The 13,858-nt window shown below is 44.2% G+C and overlaps 1 protein-coding gene across 2 annotated transcripts in view; it reads left to right on the plus strand.

Annotated features, from left to right (window-relative positions):
• Window positions 1-13,858, plus strand: part of LOC144136279 (dipeptidyl peptidase 9) — a 64,770-nt gene that overhangs the window by 8,125 nt on the left and 42,787 nt on the right. For both annotated transcript variants that reach the window (XM_077668497.1, XM_077668498.1), the window contains exons 5-6: window positions 7,973-8,077; window positions 11,392-11,579. In XM_077668497.1, coding sequence (XP_077524623.1) covers window positions 7,973-8,077; window positions 11,392-11,579 — 293 coding nt within the window. The remainder of the gene's footprint in view (window positions 1-7,972; window positions 8,078-11,391; window positions 11,580-13,858) is intronic.

Below are 13,858 nucleotides of genomic sequence, written 5' to 3' on the forward strand. Positions count from 1 at the left end.
GCTATATTCTTATTAATGAGGAATCCCACTCCTAGTTCTCGTCTATCCTCTAACCCGCGATAGCACAGTATGTGTCCGTCCTTTAGTACTGTATACGCCTCACCTATCCTCCTAACTTCGCTAAGCCCGCTAAGCCCTATCACATCCCATTTAATTCCCGCTAGTTCCTCGAACAGCACTGCTAGGCTGGCCTCACTAGATAAAGTTCTAGCGTGAAACGTTGCCAGGTTCAGATTCCAATGGCGGCCTGTCCGGAGCCAGAGATTCTTAGCATCCTCCGCTGCGTCACAGGTCTGACCGCCGCCGTGGTCAGTTGCTCCGTAGCCGCTGGGGACTGAGGGCCGAGGGTTAATTGGTTTGATCATAGAAGGTCCGCTGGTCTATAAGGGTAACGGAGTGGATTCCAAGAGAAAGTAAGCGTAGCAGCAGTAGCAAAATGGTGGTTTGAGCTAGTTGGTACATATTCACAATTTCACCAGCGCTGCGACTAGGAACAAGAACAGAGAAGGAAGACAAGGTCCTTGTCTTCCTTCTCTGTTCTTGTTCCTAGTCGCAGCGCTGGTGAAATTGTGAATGTGTAAGCGTAGCAGGGGGCGGCAGAAGGTTAGGTGGGCGGATGAGATTAAGAAGTTTGCAGGGAAAGGGTGGATGCAGCTGGCAAAGGACAGGGTTAATTGGAGAGACATGGGAGAGGCCTTTGCCCTGCAGTGGGTGTAGTAAGGCTGATGATGATGATTATTATTATTCTACCAGGCGTAAGCAACCGTACATAGATGTAAAGATCCATGTATGAAGGAAGCCGTCAACCGTTCCAACAAAGGAAAGACTAGGAGGAGAGGCTTTTATTAATTAAGGTGTAAATTGGTATGTGAAATCAATTGTTTATGATATTTGGATGGAAGATAGTTCAAAAATATAATAAAACAACCATTTTTTGCCTGTGGGATTTGATCCCATTTCCTCTGCATGTTGCAAATGGTGCTCTACCACCTCTGCTGTGGTGGCGGCTCCCCATTTCTTGTACTTTCAAATGTATCTACCGTATTAACTCATGTAATTTGCACCCGTGCATAATTTGCACACCCCTAATTTTTTATCGTATTTTTGAAAAAAAAAAGAAACTTTTTCTCACATATTTTGCTCTCTCTGCTGTGCCAGACCACCAGCTTGTATGCGGGTGCGTGCAAGGCAGGCTTGGGAAGACTGGTGTAGCCACTTTGCCATGTGCGATTGTGAAAAGTGCGAGTGGTGAGGGCATGAATTGTGCGCCGTTTACCCGGCTCGCTAGCGCTGGTGGTCGCTTTCCTGGGTGATCAGTTGTGCATGTGCCTGAATCCGAAACTCGAACCGTTTGCTGTTCGGCTTGCTACTAGTCAGTCAGGCCGCGCGTGAGAGGACACCGTTTTGTTGCGCCCATTATCTCTTTTGCCTCCCACTGCTAGCTTCACGATTCTATCTTTGTGTGTTTATTGTTTTGAGCCGTGCATGCGCTGTCGTGCCACCCTGCTGGGAACTAGGTAACGTGAGGCGGCGCGAGAGTGGGTATAGGTCTTATATTTGGAGTCTACTTTTTTTGTGGCCAACAAGAGATGCGAGATGGGGACCCGATCTACTTATAGGTAGCAATATACAGTATATGTTGTGCATTATGACCTTTGCAGCATTCTTTAGGATATGCTCTGAAAATTTTCGCGTAATTGGCGCACCCCCTTTTTGAAGCCTTAATTTAAAGAAAGAAGTGCGCAGATTGCGGAACTAAATATGGAATGTTGTTGAAGCCTAATGCTGAGAGTGTTCACACCGCTATCTCCGACCATTACAACGTGCGGTAAACGTTGTTTTTTCTTTAATTAAAAAAATTATCTTTATTATTGCACAGTTGATTTCCCATTTCTTTCAACACCTTTATTAAGGAAAAAAACTAAGGACGTGCGAATGTTCGAAACTTTAAATAGTTTATGAATGGTATTTATTATATAGTGGCCAACTATTTTTCCAGACTTGGCGGGACCAGGAAAATGGTCTGAATAATCAGACAGTCCGAAACATCCGTAAACTTAAAAAAGAAAGAAAATCTCTTTTCTGTGCTGCTGCCCATATTCTGTTTGCGAGTAGTAATACAGTTGTCAATAAAAAATTCAGACCCCTGATTTTTCGGTCATGCTTGATTATTTGGACATTTTCGCAGCACTGCAACATGCCCCATAGTGACAATGCATAAGAGCGCCTCAAATTTCGAATGAACCGCAACTGACTGCTCGGATTTTTCGGACCTTGTTTGCTCTCACCGCGAATACCCTACCCGCCATATATAATGTGCTCGAAAACTTGATCAAACAAAACGAAATTCAAGCCAAAAGCCTCTTATATTGTGGGGCTGATATTCTCTGCAAGCGCCTGTGTGGTTTTGAATTTGTGTTGTTCTTGGACATCATCCACCACACAAACTTGAACAGTAGTCACAGTTTGCAGAATTCATCCATGCGTAGTGTTTTGTCCTGAACACGTGATGAGGCAGCAGTGAAACGCGGTGGAGGTGTACAGCTTCACGGGAGACTGCAAGCATGGAAGAAAATGGTGGTGCATCTCAAAGCGAGGTCAGCATACCTGCGGCAAAGTGCACCGCAACCCTGGCTTTTCAGTCGTAAAATTGCCAACAACTGCCATTTTGATGACAGGCAAGACTCCTTTCATTATACACAAGCCACCACAGAGTGCATATCGCCGGTGTTATGATGCCGATTTTGGCTCTACTAGCTAGGCCTAATTACGAAGGCCAATGTCGATGGAGTGCTTGCTTCGGCCATTGGTTGGTTCTTATCAATTTCACCATCTTCACCTTCTCATTTCAGGCTCTTCGTGCTGCGGGTGCAGCGCAGTTGCTTAGCGGCGGGTTCACTTTCACATGTAGTTTTGTTCCAACCCATGTGTTCGTCGGCAACATGCCGAAGGCAGCACAGAATTGTATGCCATGCTCGTGAAAGCAGTTGCCACCTTTGGTTTGTGTACACGACGCGCAGCGAGATTTAGTCATGAGGAGTTTCAGAATGTGCACAAAACTGCTGACCCCCTTCCTCTGGCATATTGGCAGTAAGATCATGTTTTTATCAGTTAAATTTGATTTTTCAGACATTTTCGCAGTTTTTAGAAAGTCTGAAAAATCTGTCGTCGACTGTATTAGACTACATCGGGGCCAGAGTCATGCTTTAACCATGTCGCACCACTTCACATCACGATACCAGACAGTGCGATATGCGGTTGCAGGTCATGCTGCAAACGAATACACACACCGCGTGAAGTAAGAACAGCCTGTTTCCAGGGGAAACAACGGTCACAAATACCGAGAGAGGGAACCCACGGGAAGAAGCGAGCACCTCCGAAACCACTCCCCCGCCTCCCCGCCATCTGCCCTGCACCACAGGCGTCGTTGTCCCATTTTTAGCGAGATATGCGTTATTTTTGGTAGGCCACCTTGATGGCAGTAAAGAGCGTAGCGTTATCTCCAGTGGCAACAATGAAGAACAAATAGCCAAGCCAGTCTGTCTGATCGACTCTCATTAAAATCCAACATGAGCTGGTTGGTTCTCACAGCGACGCTCACGAATATCTATATTATGCTGAAAAAAATGAATGTTTGGACTGCACAGAGTCTGAAATATCTGTTATGAATATGTGCATGTTCCTGCGAGGTGCGTCAGTCTGAATTACTGGAGTCCAAAAAATCGGTTGGCGATCCCTCCTCACATTCGTTTTAGGCTTTTATGTTTTTTTAGTGAGTCTTACAATAAAGGCTACTGCATTCGATTTGCACCACACTTTCACTGTTTGAACCTCCTAAATAACACTTGGGAATTAGGACTTCTTTTGTTCATATAAACTCTGCAAAGCATCACATTTCCAAATGGCAGTACCGTGCACATGTCACATACGTGGTAACTTACTCTTTCCTCATAGAATTGACTTTCAGCACGCAGCAAAAGCGGTGCATAATATAAATATGCTGACAGCTATTGACCGCTGCCGCAGCACCTCTGCTGTGCATTGCAAGGATAGCCAAAGAGGGGAAGTTGTAGCCTGTATGCACTGCTGTAGTTTTTTTGCCGTGGCCGCTTTGATTGTTCTCAATTTTCATCAGTAAGAATCTAGAAACTGCGTGTTTTAGGCCACAGAGGACCAGGAAAATGTGGAAGACAGGAACATCTGCGTAGCCCATGCCCCTGCACCGCGTACAGCAGCGTTTGGACCCATCATTGGGCTTGCACTGGCAAAGCCAATATGTGAGGGCTAAGCAAGTTACGTGTTGTCTCGAACACTGCGTTTGGGATGGCATTCCTTAACTGGCACTTGGTCTTGAGGTGTCATGAAGAAGCGTGAAAGGGACAGTCCCGCCCGCGTTTCCGCTGCTTGCTGCTCTTATGTCCGTTTTGCAAGCCATCTTGTTGGGTATTGCTAGTAGTGCCCTGTGCCTTACCCCTCCGATAATAAATCGCTGGCATTGCTCTTCCGTTCACAAACAAAAATTTGACATTTGCACACCTCTGGAAGAAACACACATTCTCCTATGCTCTTTCTGGCTTCATTGGCTGCAGGTTTTTTTTGTCTTTGTCATATTTCTTTTTGTCTGTTTTAACTGTTCTGCTTGCAAAATATTGCAAATTATTTTACGAAAGGCCAGTGGTAAGTCATGGAATAATGACAGTGTACGAAAAATCTTTACTGTGTGACATAGTGGTGCAAAAAGCTGTTGAGCTGAATTGCTGCAGTCATTAATGGTAGGAAGGAGATAAATGGGACAAGTTTAACTTAGTCTGATAGGCCTATACTATATTTCTTTACTAAATGTAGGGGTGTGCGAATAGTACTTTTCCGAAACTGAATCGGACATGAATAGTCTCAGTAGCAGCCGAATCGAATATGAATCGAATATTTGTATGATTATTCACTACTTGTGCTAATGTTCATGCAAAATGAATATGATTTCGAAACAGTGAATAGCTTGCGGCAGTGTGTACAACTTGTGGAGTTAACTAAAGACGCTACCACGTTCTCAACTATGAGGCTTGCAGCACTAAGTAAATATATTAACACTGCGACCATCATTTCATGTGCGTCGGAAAATTGCCTTTTTTGCTGATGACGACAGCTAACAAACTAACGCCACATCTCAGTTGATGAGAGGAATGCAAGTTATGAGCCATGGCATCCGATATCAGGCATGAAGGGCTTGCTGAATCTGGCTGAACACTGCCACTTGACCCAGCCTTGGAAGCTGTATATTTCAGCATCATGCAAGCACATATGGCGGCAGCATGCTGTTCGACGTCGGAGCGGGCCGTTTTTGACACAGCCGTCGAATAAAACTAGGCGTGCCTGATTCAAACTTTGAGTCTGTTAATCGGAAACTATTGAAGAACTTGAGATCGTATTCAGTCCATTTCAAAATATTTTGAATATGCACTGCAGTAGAACCCCGCTAGTAAACTCTGTTTTAGTAAAAACTCGGATATAGTAAAGCGAAGTTGCGGTCCCATTTCACCTTCCATAGACCACTGTCCATTTTTTTTTCGGTTATAGTAAAGAATTTTTTGAAGAAACGGCTATAGTAAAGAACATGTAGGCGTGGCAATGTACTTCCCGTGGAATGATGACATCGCGGCACGCGCGAAATCTAGGATCGCGAGGCAAATATAGTACCGAATGCGCTCTTTGAGGTGGCTTCACCACTGAGCTGTAGAGCCGCAAGGAGAAGCCAACTTTTCGAAGACCTAGATGCCTTGAAGCTAAGCGCCGGCACGCACTGAAAAAGTAAGGCTGGCTATGAACGTAGAAAGAAGGCGACGCTGGTCACTGAGATAGGAAGACAGTAAAATTGCAGCGAGCGGTAGAAAAGGGAAGAAAATTGCTTAAGTTCATAGCACGGCAGCACGAAGCATGAGGAAGCAGTGGTAAGAAACGGAGGCGCAGTGGAACTGCGTCAGGGTTTTTGCCGCGTTCGACAAAGTCAAGCACGTTTTTAACTATTGCCTCTTAAATGACACTGAAGCCACAGAAGATGGCGCCGTGATCATGAAAAGCTTTGGTTTTCACATGGAATCACTTTCTTTATTTTTGTAGCCACGTTGTAGTCATGTATATGCAGTACTTCCCCAAAACTTAAATGATGGCGAAAGTGTGATAACATATGATAACTGATCATAAGTAATTATCAGATAAAGGGAGGATAAGAGCAGGATGTAAGGTATTTCTGATTATTTGTTTTATAAACAAACAATTCGTGCTTAGTAAGCACTCAGAGAGCATAGAGAGCCATGCCATCACCGACAACTGATATACTAAAGATTTTTGCTGGTTTGAGCTAGTTTACTATAGAGGAGTTCTACTGTATTTGATTCCTTCAGCGAATCAAATAGGAGGATATCTAATTTGATATTTGACCTTGATAGGGAGAGTAAGTGAAATAGGCTTTATAATATGCATCCTGCCCATCATTGTGCAGGATGCAGCAGCGTGAGACAAGTTGAGGTGTACTGACCATAGGGTGGCGAGGTCCAGGATTAGCCTACTTTTGAAAAAGAAGGAGGGATAAAGTAGGAAGAAGAAAGTTTAGTAACTTCTTGCTCAGACTAGCAGGCATATTTCGGAATATTGGCAAAGATGAAAGTTTTATGTTGTACAACGAACTCCAACAAGTACCATGTGTTTGTGAGTGCTTTTTAGTGGAGCTTGACTGTACATGTTGCAGATTTCTGCCTCAGTATCCACTAAGTGCATGGCCATGAGTAATGCCTGAAACTTAAGTAGAAAATTTTTCAGGGTGGTCATGGTGAATCAAATGGGGAGCGGCAAGGTTAAGAAACTAAGTATGATAGTGTGGTTGGATGCGGGTTTGCACAACTTTTGCAGGACAGGGATAATTAAAGACTACTGAAAAAGGCCTTTGCCTCACAGTTGGATACAACCAGAAAAGTGTTGACGTCTGCATACATGTGAACCTTTCATATTCTGAGCCTATTGACCAGCTGGAGATGTTCCCAAAATTGCCAGAAAGTTCAATTTATTTTAAACCCCAGTGCATGGTTGCAGGTAGTTTATTTTCCGAAACTTAAGCTAAAGCAGCTCTGAAAGGGGTTGTGAATAATTTTGCGTTATATTTAGAATGTTAAAGGACGCGGCTCGCAAATGTTCTCCAACAAGAGTTTTTTAAATTTGTTTTGTGGAAGCTGTTATCTGTAGTCAAAATTTGAATTTCCGCGTCTTCACGCGATTCCCTCTCCTCTCGTCAGTTTTTGCAAGCTGTTATGTCAGCTCTCCTCCCACTGAAAGAGTTGGCGCGGCAAACCAATGATAACCCCCGGCTGCTGACGTCACTTGCACGACATGACATCATATGCCAGGATTCACACGGAAGCCCGGCACTGCTGCTCATCATGATGTGTGAAAGCAAGAATTTTTAAAAATGTGTTTTAAATTATCCGCTCTCTTTTGAAGTCTCGTACGTGGCAAAAATGCTCGGTGGCCTCTATTCTACATAATGCAAGCATTTTATATCCAGCCTCAAACAGCCTTTTCAGGGACTTTTTAAGTGCCATTTAAAAAATAATCCTCGTGCTATTGTGGAGGGTTGATGACTTCATAGTTGCCCTGTGTGTAATAGTGAAGCTATTACTTGAGCTCTGAACAGTGATGTTGATATTGTGTTAGTCACCTAGTTGGTTTCTGTATATGTATTACACTGGTGGCATGGGTCTTTCTATTCAGGTGGGAACAGCACACCACTGTGCCTGTGCTTTGGGGTCCTGCTGGAATGAGCTTTATCTGCATCAAAAGAGCTTTGCCATGCGTGCTGTTACTTGAAGGCATTTCTGTATCATATGCAAGGGTACCCTGTCTGTTGTTTGGCTCACTGCAAGCTGCTGCTTTCCACAGCCCTGTATTGACTATCTGTATCTCATTGTATGTGGTACATCGACAGAAGGTGCAAGCTTGTCAGAGAGTCCGATCAGCGTGGGCATTCCATCTTACGTGACCCAGGAGGAGTTCAACCGCTATGTTGGCTTCTGGTGGAGTCCCACCGTTGGTAAGCAAAACCTTCTTGGCAAGTGTCTTCTTGTGCTCTGGTGTTTCCAGCCCCTTAATGCGTGTAGGTGGGTGTGGAATTACTGTTTTCAAAAGTGTTTGCTTTTTCTTGCACTCCTGCAATGGGGGAGCTGGCAGAGTGCAGCTCATCGCACCACATGCCAAAATCATCTTTCTCTTGGGCGTTCAGAAATAACCTGTGTTTCTGCAGCCTGGGGTCTGGTTTAAGGTCTGGCACATCGATTGTGGTCTCTAGATGAGTAGGTGTGCTGACCGGCAGGGGAAGCGCGCGCCCTTTTTACATAACGCAGCACACCACCACAGATTAAATCCCAGTTTGCATCCGCTTCCTCCGGCCTTTGCTGTGCCTCTATGAAGCTGGTCCACTTCAGCTATTTTTAAGTGCCCATGATTTTGTTGCGAGAAAACAGCACAAGGAAAAAAAGAGAGAGATGTATACATATTATAGCAGCAGGGATACTCAGTTTGGAATATTTGACTCGTTCAGCTCTGCTGTGATAGGTGCTGTATCTTTTCCCCTCAGTACTTCGAAGAAGGCTATACCCTGAGTGCAAGCTTAAATGTCATCATGGCAATTGTTTCCAGTTTTTTTCAGGAAATGTCTGCATCATCGCATAACTATATGCCATGTATCTTAAAATAACATAATGCATGCTTAGTGCATTTACACAATAAACAAGAATTTCACAAGTCGAAAATGATTGATCGGTAGAATTTGGGTTTATATTTAAAAACGATACTCTAGGTGAAGTGAATGAGTAAATGAGTGCACTAAAGTAAATAATTGACATAGGAGTGTTTATGAGCACATTTAGTCAAATAAATGACGTCTCCATGTGTTCAAGCAGGCATCTCTGTGATACCCTCCTTTCCTCATGGTTTAAACATGCACCATTTTTACTTTTTCTTTCAGGAAGTGGGGGGGGGGGGTGAATTTAACCATGAAAGAAATGAAGGCCTGCGATAGATTAAAGCTTTTTGACGGGATTGGTTAGCTCATCATGTATGCTGCTCACATCCAATCTTGGGACACCTTAATTTAAGCTGCGGGTCAGGCAAACTCAGGCAAAAAGTCAGGCAAACTCGCCTATGCTTTGTCTCACTAAGTGAGCGAACAAAGGGGCAAGCGATTGCAAAACTGTCCAAAGCGCCATGTGGGAATAGCATGCGGCGTAGAAAATGATCCTTTTAGACTAAAAGCTTTACCTTCAGTGAAAAACGTGCAGTCCCATTCGATGAATGGCTTCTTGAAAAGTGGCATTCACACTCAAGGTGGTACTTTCTTGTTAGCCCGATGGTGGGCAACTCACATTTCCCATAACAATTTGGGGCATTGTGGCACAAAAGCAGTGGCAGTTTAGGTCTCTTCCTTGCCGGTTTTAAGGCAGGTATAAGATTCTTCTCATCATTTCTACTATAAAGCACTGGGTCTGTTGCGAACTCGGTATGTTGCGAACTGTGCTGCGCTTGAGCTGACGGAAACGAACAAAATATAGTAGCTGCTGTTTCGTACCTTTTGCATTTTGCTGCCAAATAGTCAATATCTTCTTTGCTCGTGGTGTCTAGTGATAGTCAACACAGAAAGTAACGTTATGAGCCGAAATCGGAGTCAGTGAAAAGTCAGGTGCGATTGCGACAAGTAGCAGATGACATGCACACGAGTGCCTGGTTGAGAACAGCAGTGCCAGTTTTGTTGTCATGAAGCGGAAGCGTGCTTAACTATGCTTTGCCCCTTGCCGGTCGGGCATACCTACATGTCTGGCCATTGTATACTGATTGTGCTTTCTTGGGTGCCATTGTGATGTGCAATGCTGCTTCCCTGTGCAGCTACTCTGTTGACATGTGTCAATAACTGCTTTGTAGATGTGAGAATGCTGCACTATTTGGTTGTGTTGAGACAAATTTCTTGTTTCACTGACTAATTTTTCAAGATTATTTGCTGTAAAATCTCGTTAATTCAACCCTCATTAATTTGGAAATCCGGATAATTTGAACTTCCAGCTGGTCCCGGTCAGTGCCCACGCAATCCTATGGCGTCAGACGTTTGCTAATTCGGACACTGCGGATCTTGCACTGGTTAATTCGAACGGGCTCTCGAAGGGAGGCCTCATCCATTTATGACTGGCGCGGCACGAGATCTTCGAAAAAGCTCTGCTCAAAACCTGAGCTACATTCTGCACAGTTGCTCGCACACCTCTGGTGTGCATGCGACGGCAGGCGTGATGACAAACTGATGGCCCCATCTCCAAGAATATTCCGACGCCGTAGTTTCGGTTTCGTTTGTCTGAGCTTTGCGCCCGTCCGCAGTGACAGCAGCTCAACCAGCCAGCATCATCCAGCCAACCTAATCCAGCTGAGCACTATTTCGGATGCTGATTGGCACGTCGGTGGTGTTTTCTTTCCCTTTTTTTTTTCTCTCGCCGATTTGGTGTGATTTCCTCCCCTTCCATCAGCGTTGTTCTGTTCTTCCAGTGTGCCGAAACAACACTCTTGTCATGTGCTGTTCGCTGTTTGGGCAGTGAAGCCTCCTCACACGCAACGGTTCTGCTTCAATGCTCCCGACAGTGCATGCAATAAAGCATTGATGAAAAAAGTAATTGCCGCAATGCGCTCTTGTAAAAATTGGGCAACCATTGCCCTGTCTTTCACCAAATAAATTTGCCATGACTCAAGCAGTTTTTGACAGTATTTTCGGGGTTATTCAATCATTAGAATTTTCTGATAATTTGAACATTTTTCCAGTCCCTTGAAGTTCGAATTAGCAAGCTTTTACTTTACTGAAATAAGGTCTTGAATTCAGTCATTTCTCAACCTTATCTGGTGCTGTGCAAGTGATGGACGTGGGCTGAGAGGTTGCTGTGCTATTTTGGATTGGAGTGAGCCAGCCCATTTGAAAGGGGTAGGTCGACTCAGGCCAACCCGCTTGGCAAGACGCATGCGCTGTCCTGTGTACTCCTTCTTTTTGTGACCCCATCTCTCCTCTGGTCCATGCAACTGTTGTGAATCAAGCATTTGGGCCAGTCAGAGAGGAGAGGAGAAATCAGAACCGGTTGCTGTTGCACCTTTGGGTAACGCTGGATGCTGACTTAGATTGCTTTTGCTGTCCTGCGAGATGCTAGGTGTCGCTACAGGTTGTGCTGGGCTCGACTTGTCAAGAGCAAGCCCGTGTGAAGGCACAGTTGTTGTGTTGGGGTGACCCAACAAGTGACTCGATGTGCCCTTGTTGGGCTCGTGCAAACAAAGGTTGTGTCCTTTTTCTCTTTGGTGACCACCCCTGTGATGTGCTCCCTGCAGATGCTGATGGCACGTACCGCCTTCTCTATGAGGTGGTGGACGAGAGTGACGTGGAAGTGCTGCAGCTGCCTTCCTTTGGGGAAGATGGCATGGCTGGCACAGAAGAGCATCGTTTTCCTCGCGCGGGCTCCCCAAATGCTCGCTCCTCCCTCGCCCTTGCACAGTTCTCTCTCTCCCACACCGGCCAGGTGAGCAGTTTATTGGCAGTTCTGTGCCCAGGGCTCGTGTTCAGGAACTACGTAAATACGCCCTAATGGGCAAGGCTTGAACTTTCATACTGCAAGTAACATTTCTAAGAGTGTGAGTAACCAATGCATGCATGATGCAGAGCAGATTTATCGGTGATTAAAGAGGGGCCACTCGGGGGTGGAGGGGGAATCCCATTTGAACCACTATTCCTTGGACTTTTTTCTTCGAAAAAGTGGGGTTCAGCATGGCTTTTCTATTTAAAATTTCTCTATAAGGGGGGGGGGGGGGGGGGGGGGCCTATGTTACCTCCTCCCCCCACCTCTGACCCCTCCTTAAATATGCCCCTGCGTGCTTGCTATACATGAATGGAAAAAGAGTGATGTGAGTGTACATATAAGGAAATAAAAGCAATTGCTAAACATGTCTTTTATAAAAATCTTTGGTGTAGGGCATATTGGTTTAATGTCCTGAATTGACAGGGGCTATAGGGACGCTGTAGTGGAGGTCTGCGGAATGATTTTTGCCACCTGGGTTTGTTTCTTTAACGTGCACTGAAATCACACAGTATATGGGTGCCTTGCGTTCTGTCAAATCCGCATCCTCGGGCTTGGTAGTCAAGCACGTTATCCACTGAGCCACCATGGCGAGGCTCTATTGGAAATAATTTAGTGGTTAAAAGTTACTTCATTTAAGAAATTGCAGTTCTTTTGAAGGATTAAAATTGAGATCACCTCATCTTGGTAACCTTGTGGAGCTCCCTGCCTCCACTATTACGGCTTTTGATGAGACTTCTGCTGCCTTGCCAAAATGCCCATTGCTCTAAGGAACACAAGGTTGACAGCTTTGCATAATTTCTGATTTTCTTATAATGCTGAAATTTTTTTGAAGTTCTTTTTTATACATCACACCAGCGCATATCAGTGCCTACATCCGGTTTCTGTAGTACTAGTATAGCAAAAGGTAATAATTCGAACTGCGCAGGGACACTAATGCAGGTAGAATTAGCCAAAGTTTGAACTAACGAAAGTGAACATAAAATGTGGTGCAGTGCGACAAGGAAGCAGTTTGGTAATGAGATTACCCTATTTTATTGTTGTAAAAAGTACTGTGATAGCCTTCTGCTTTTTTTTTTTCTGGAAGGAAACAGCCAACACCTTCTGTTCATAAGCCTGAACAAAGCAGAAGGTCTCTTTTTCACCTTAAAAACTGAAGAGAAGGTAGGTAGCATTCAGTGCGTCATGCGACTGCCTGTTGTCATGGTTGCAAGCCTGGAAAATCTAGCAGCATGCGACTGTACTGTGAGCTTCCACTTTGCAATGAAAACGGTCTGACAAGCTTTGCAATTTAAGAGGGGAAGCTTGTCTTACAATTACAAAAAAAATTTATTAATGAAGCCACAAATATGAAATCACCAGGAAACATGTATTTTAGCATGCTGATTCCAAATATGTCATTTGATTTTATGTTTGAGTCCTCGTGCACTTATGCAATATGTTCTGTAACTTTTTGCCGAGAGCTTTAAAGAAATTTTGCTTGAGGGAACTTGCTAGATTGCGTTCCGTTGGTTTCTCTTGACATCAAGCTATGCAATAAGGGTAAAATTATCATGCTGCCTGTCATAGAAGTTGAGTTATAGGATTTCGAAGTTGTCACTTAAGAAGCAGAATTACAAATTCTTCTTCTCAGTTTTGAAGTGGCAACTTCGAAGTTGCCACTTATCCTGCCTATCATAGAAATTTAGTTACAGAGTTTTGATCGATCAAAACTCTGTAGCTAAACTTCTGTGATAGGCAGGATAATAATTTTACCCTTATTGCATAGCTTGATGTCAAGAGAAGCTAATGGCATACATTCAAGCAAGTTCCTTGCAGCAAAGCTCTCGGCAGAAAGTTACACAACATATATAAGTACACAGGGACTTGTTTTGCATAAAATTAAATTACGCATTTGGAATCAGTACACAAACATACGTATTTCCTGATTTTTTCATAAATGTGACTGCATTAATAAAATTTTTTTCTGTAAGTCCAGTTTTCCCCCTTAAAAAAGGCTGTGTGGCTGTCTTGGTTGAAAAGCAAAACTCACAGTATGGTCGCATGCTGCTCAATTTTTCATCCTCCCGACCGCAAATTGTGAACCATTAAACCAATGAGTGTACTTCGTCGCGATATCCTGTTTAGGAAATGGTATGCCGTCAACTTTACGCATGGTTTCACTGTTCTCTCGAATCGTTTTAGCATGGTAGCTACGGCAGACGGACGACATTTTTCAACTGCGC

This window comes from Amblyomma americanum, chromosome 6, assembly GCF_052857255.1.
Source record: "Amblyomma americanum isolate KBUSLIRL-KWMA chromosome 6, ASM5285725v1, whole genome shotgun sequence".
In the NCBI taxonomy this organism is placed as follows: domain Eukaryota; kingdom Metazoa; phylum Arthropoda; class Arachnida; order Ixodida; family Ixodidae; genus Amblyomma; species Amblyomma americanum.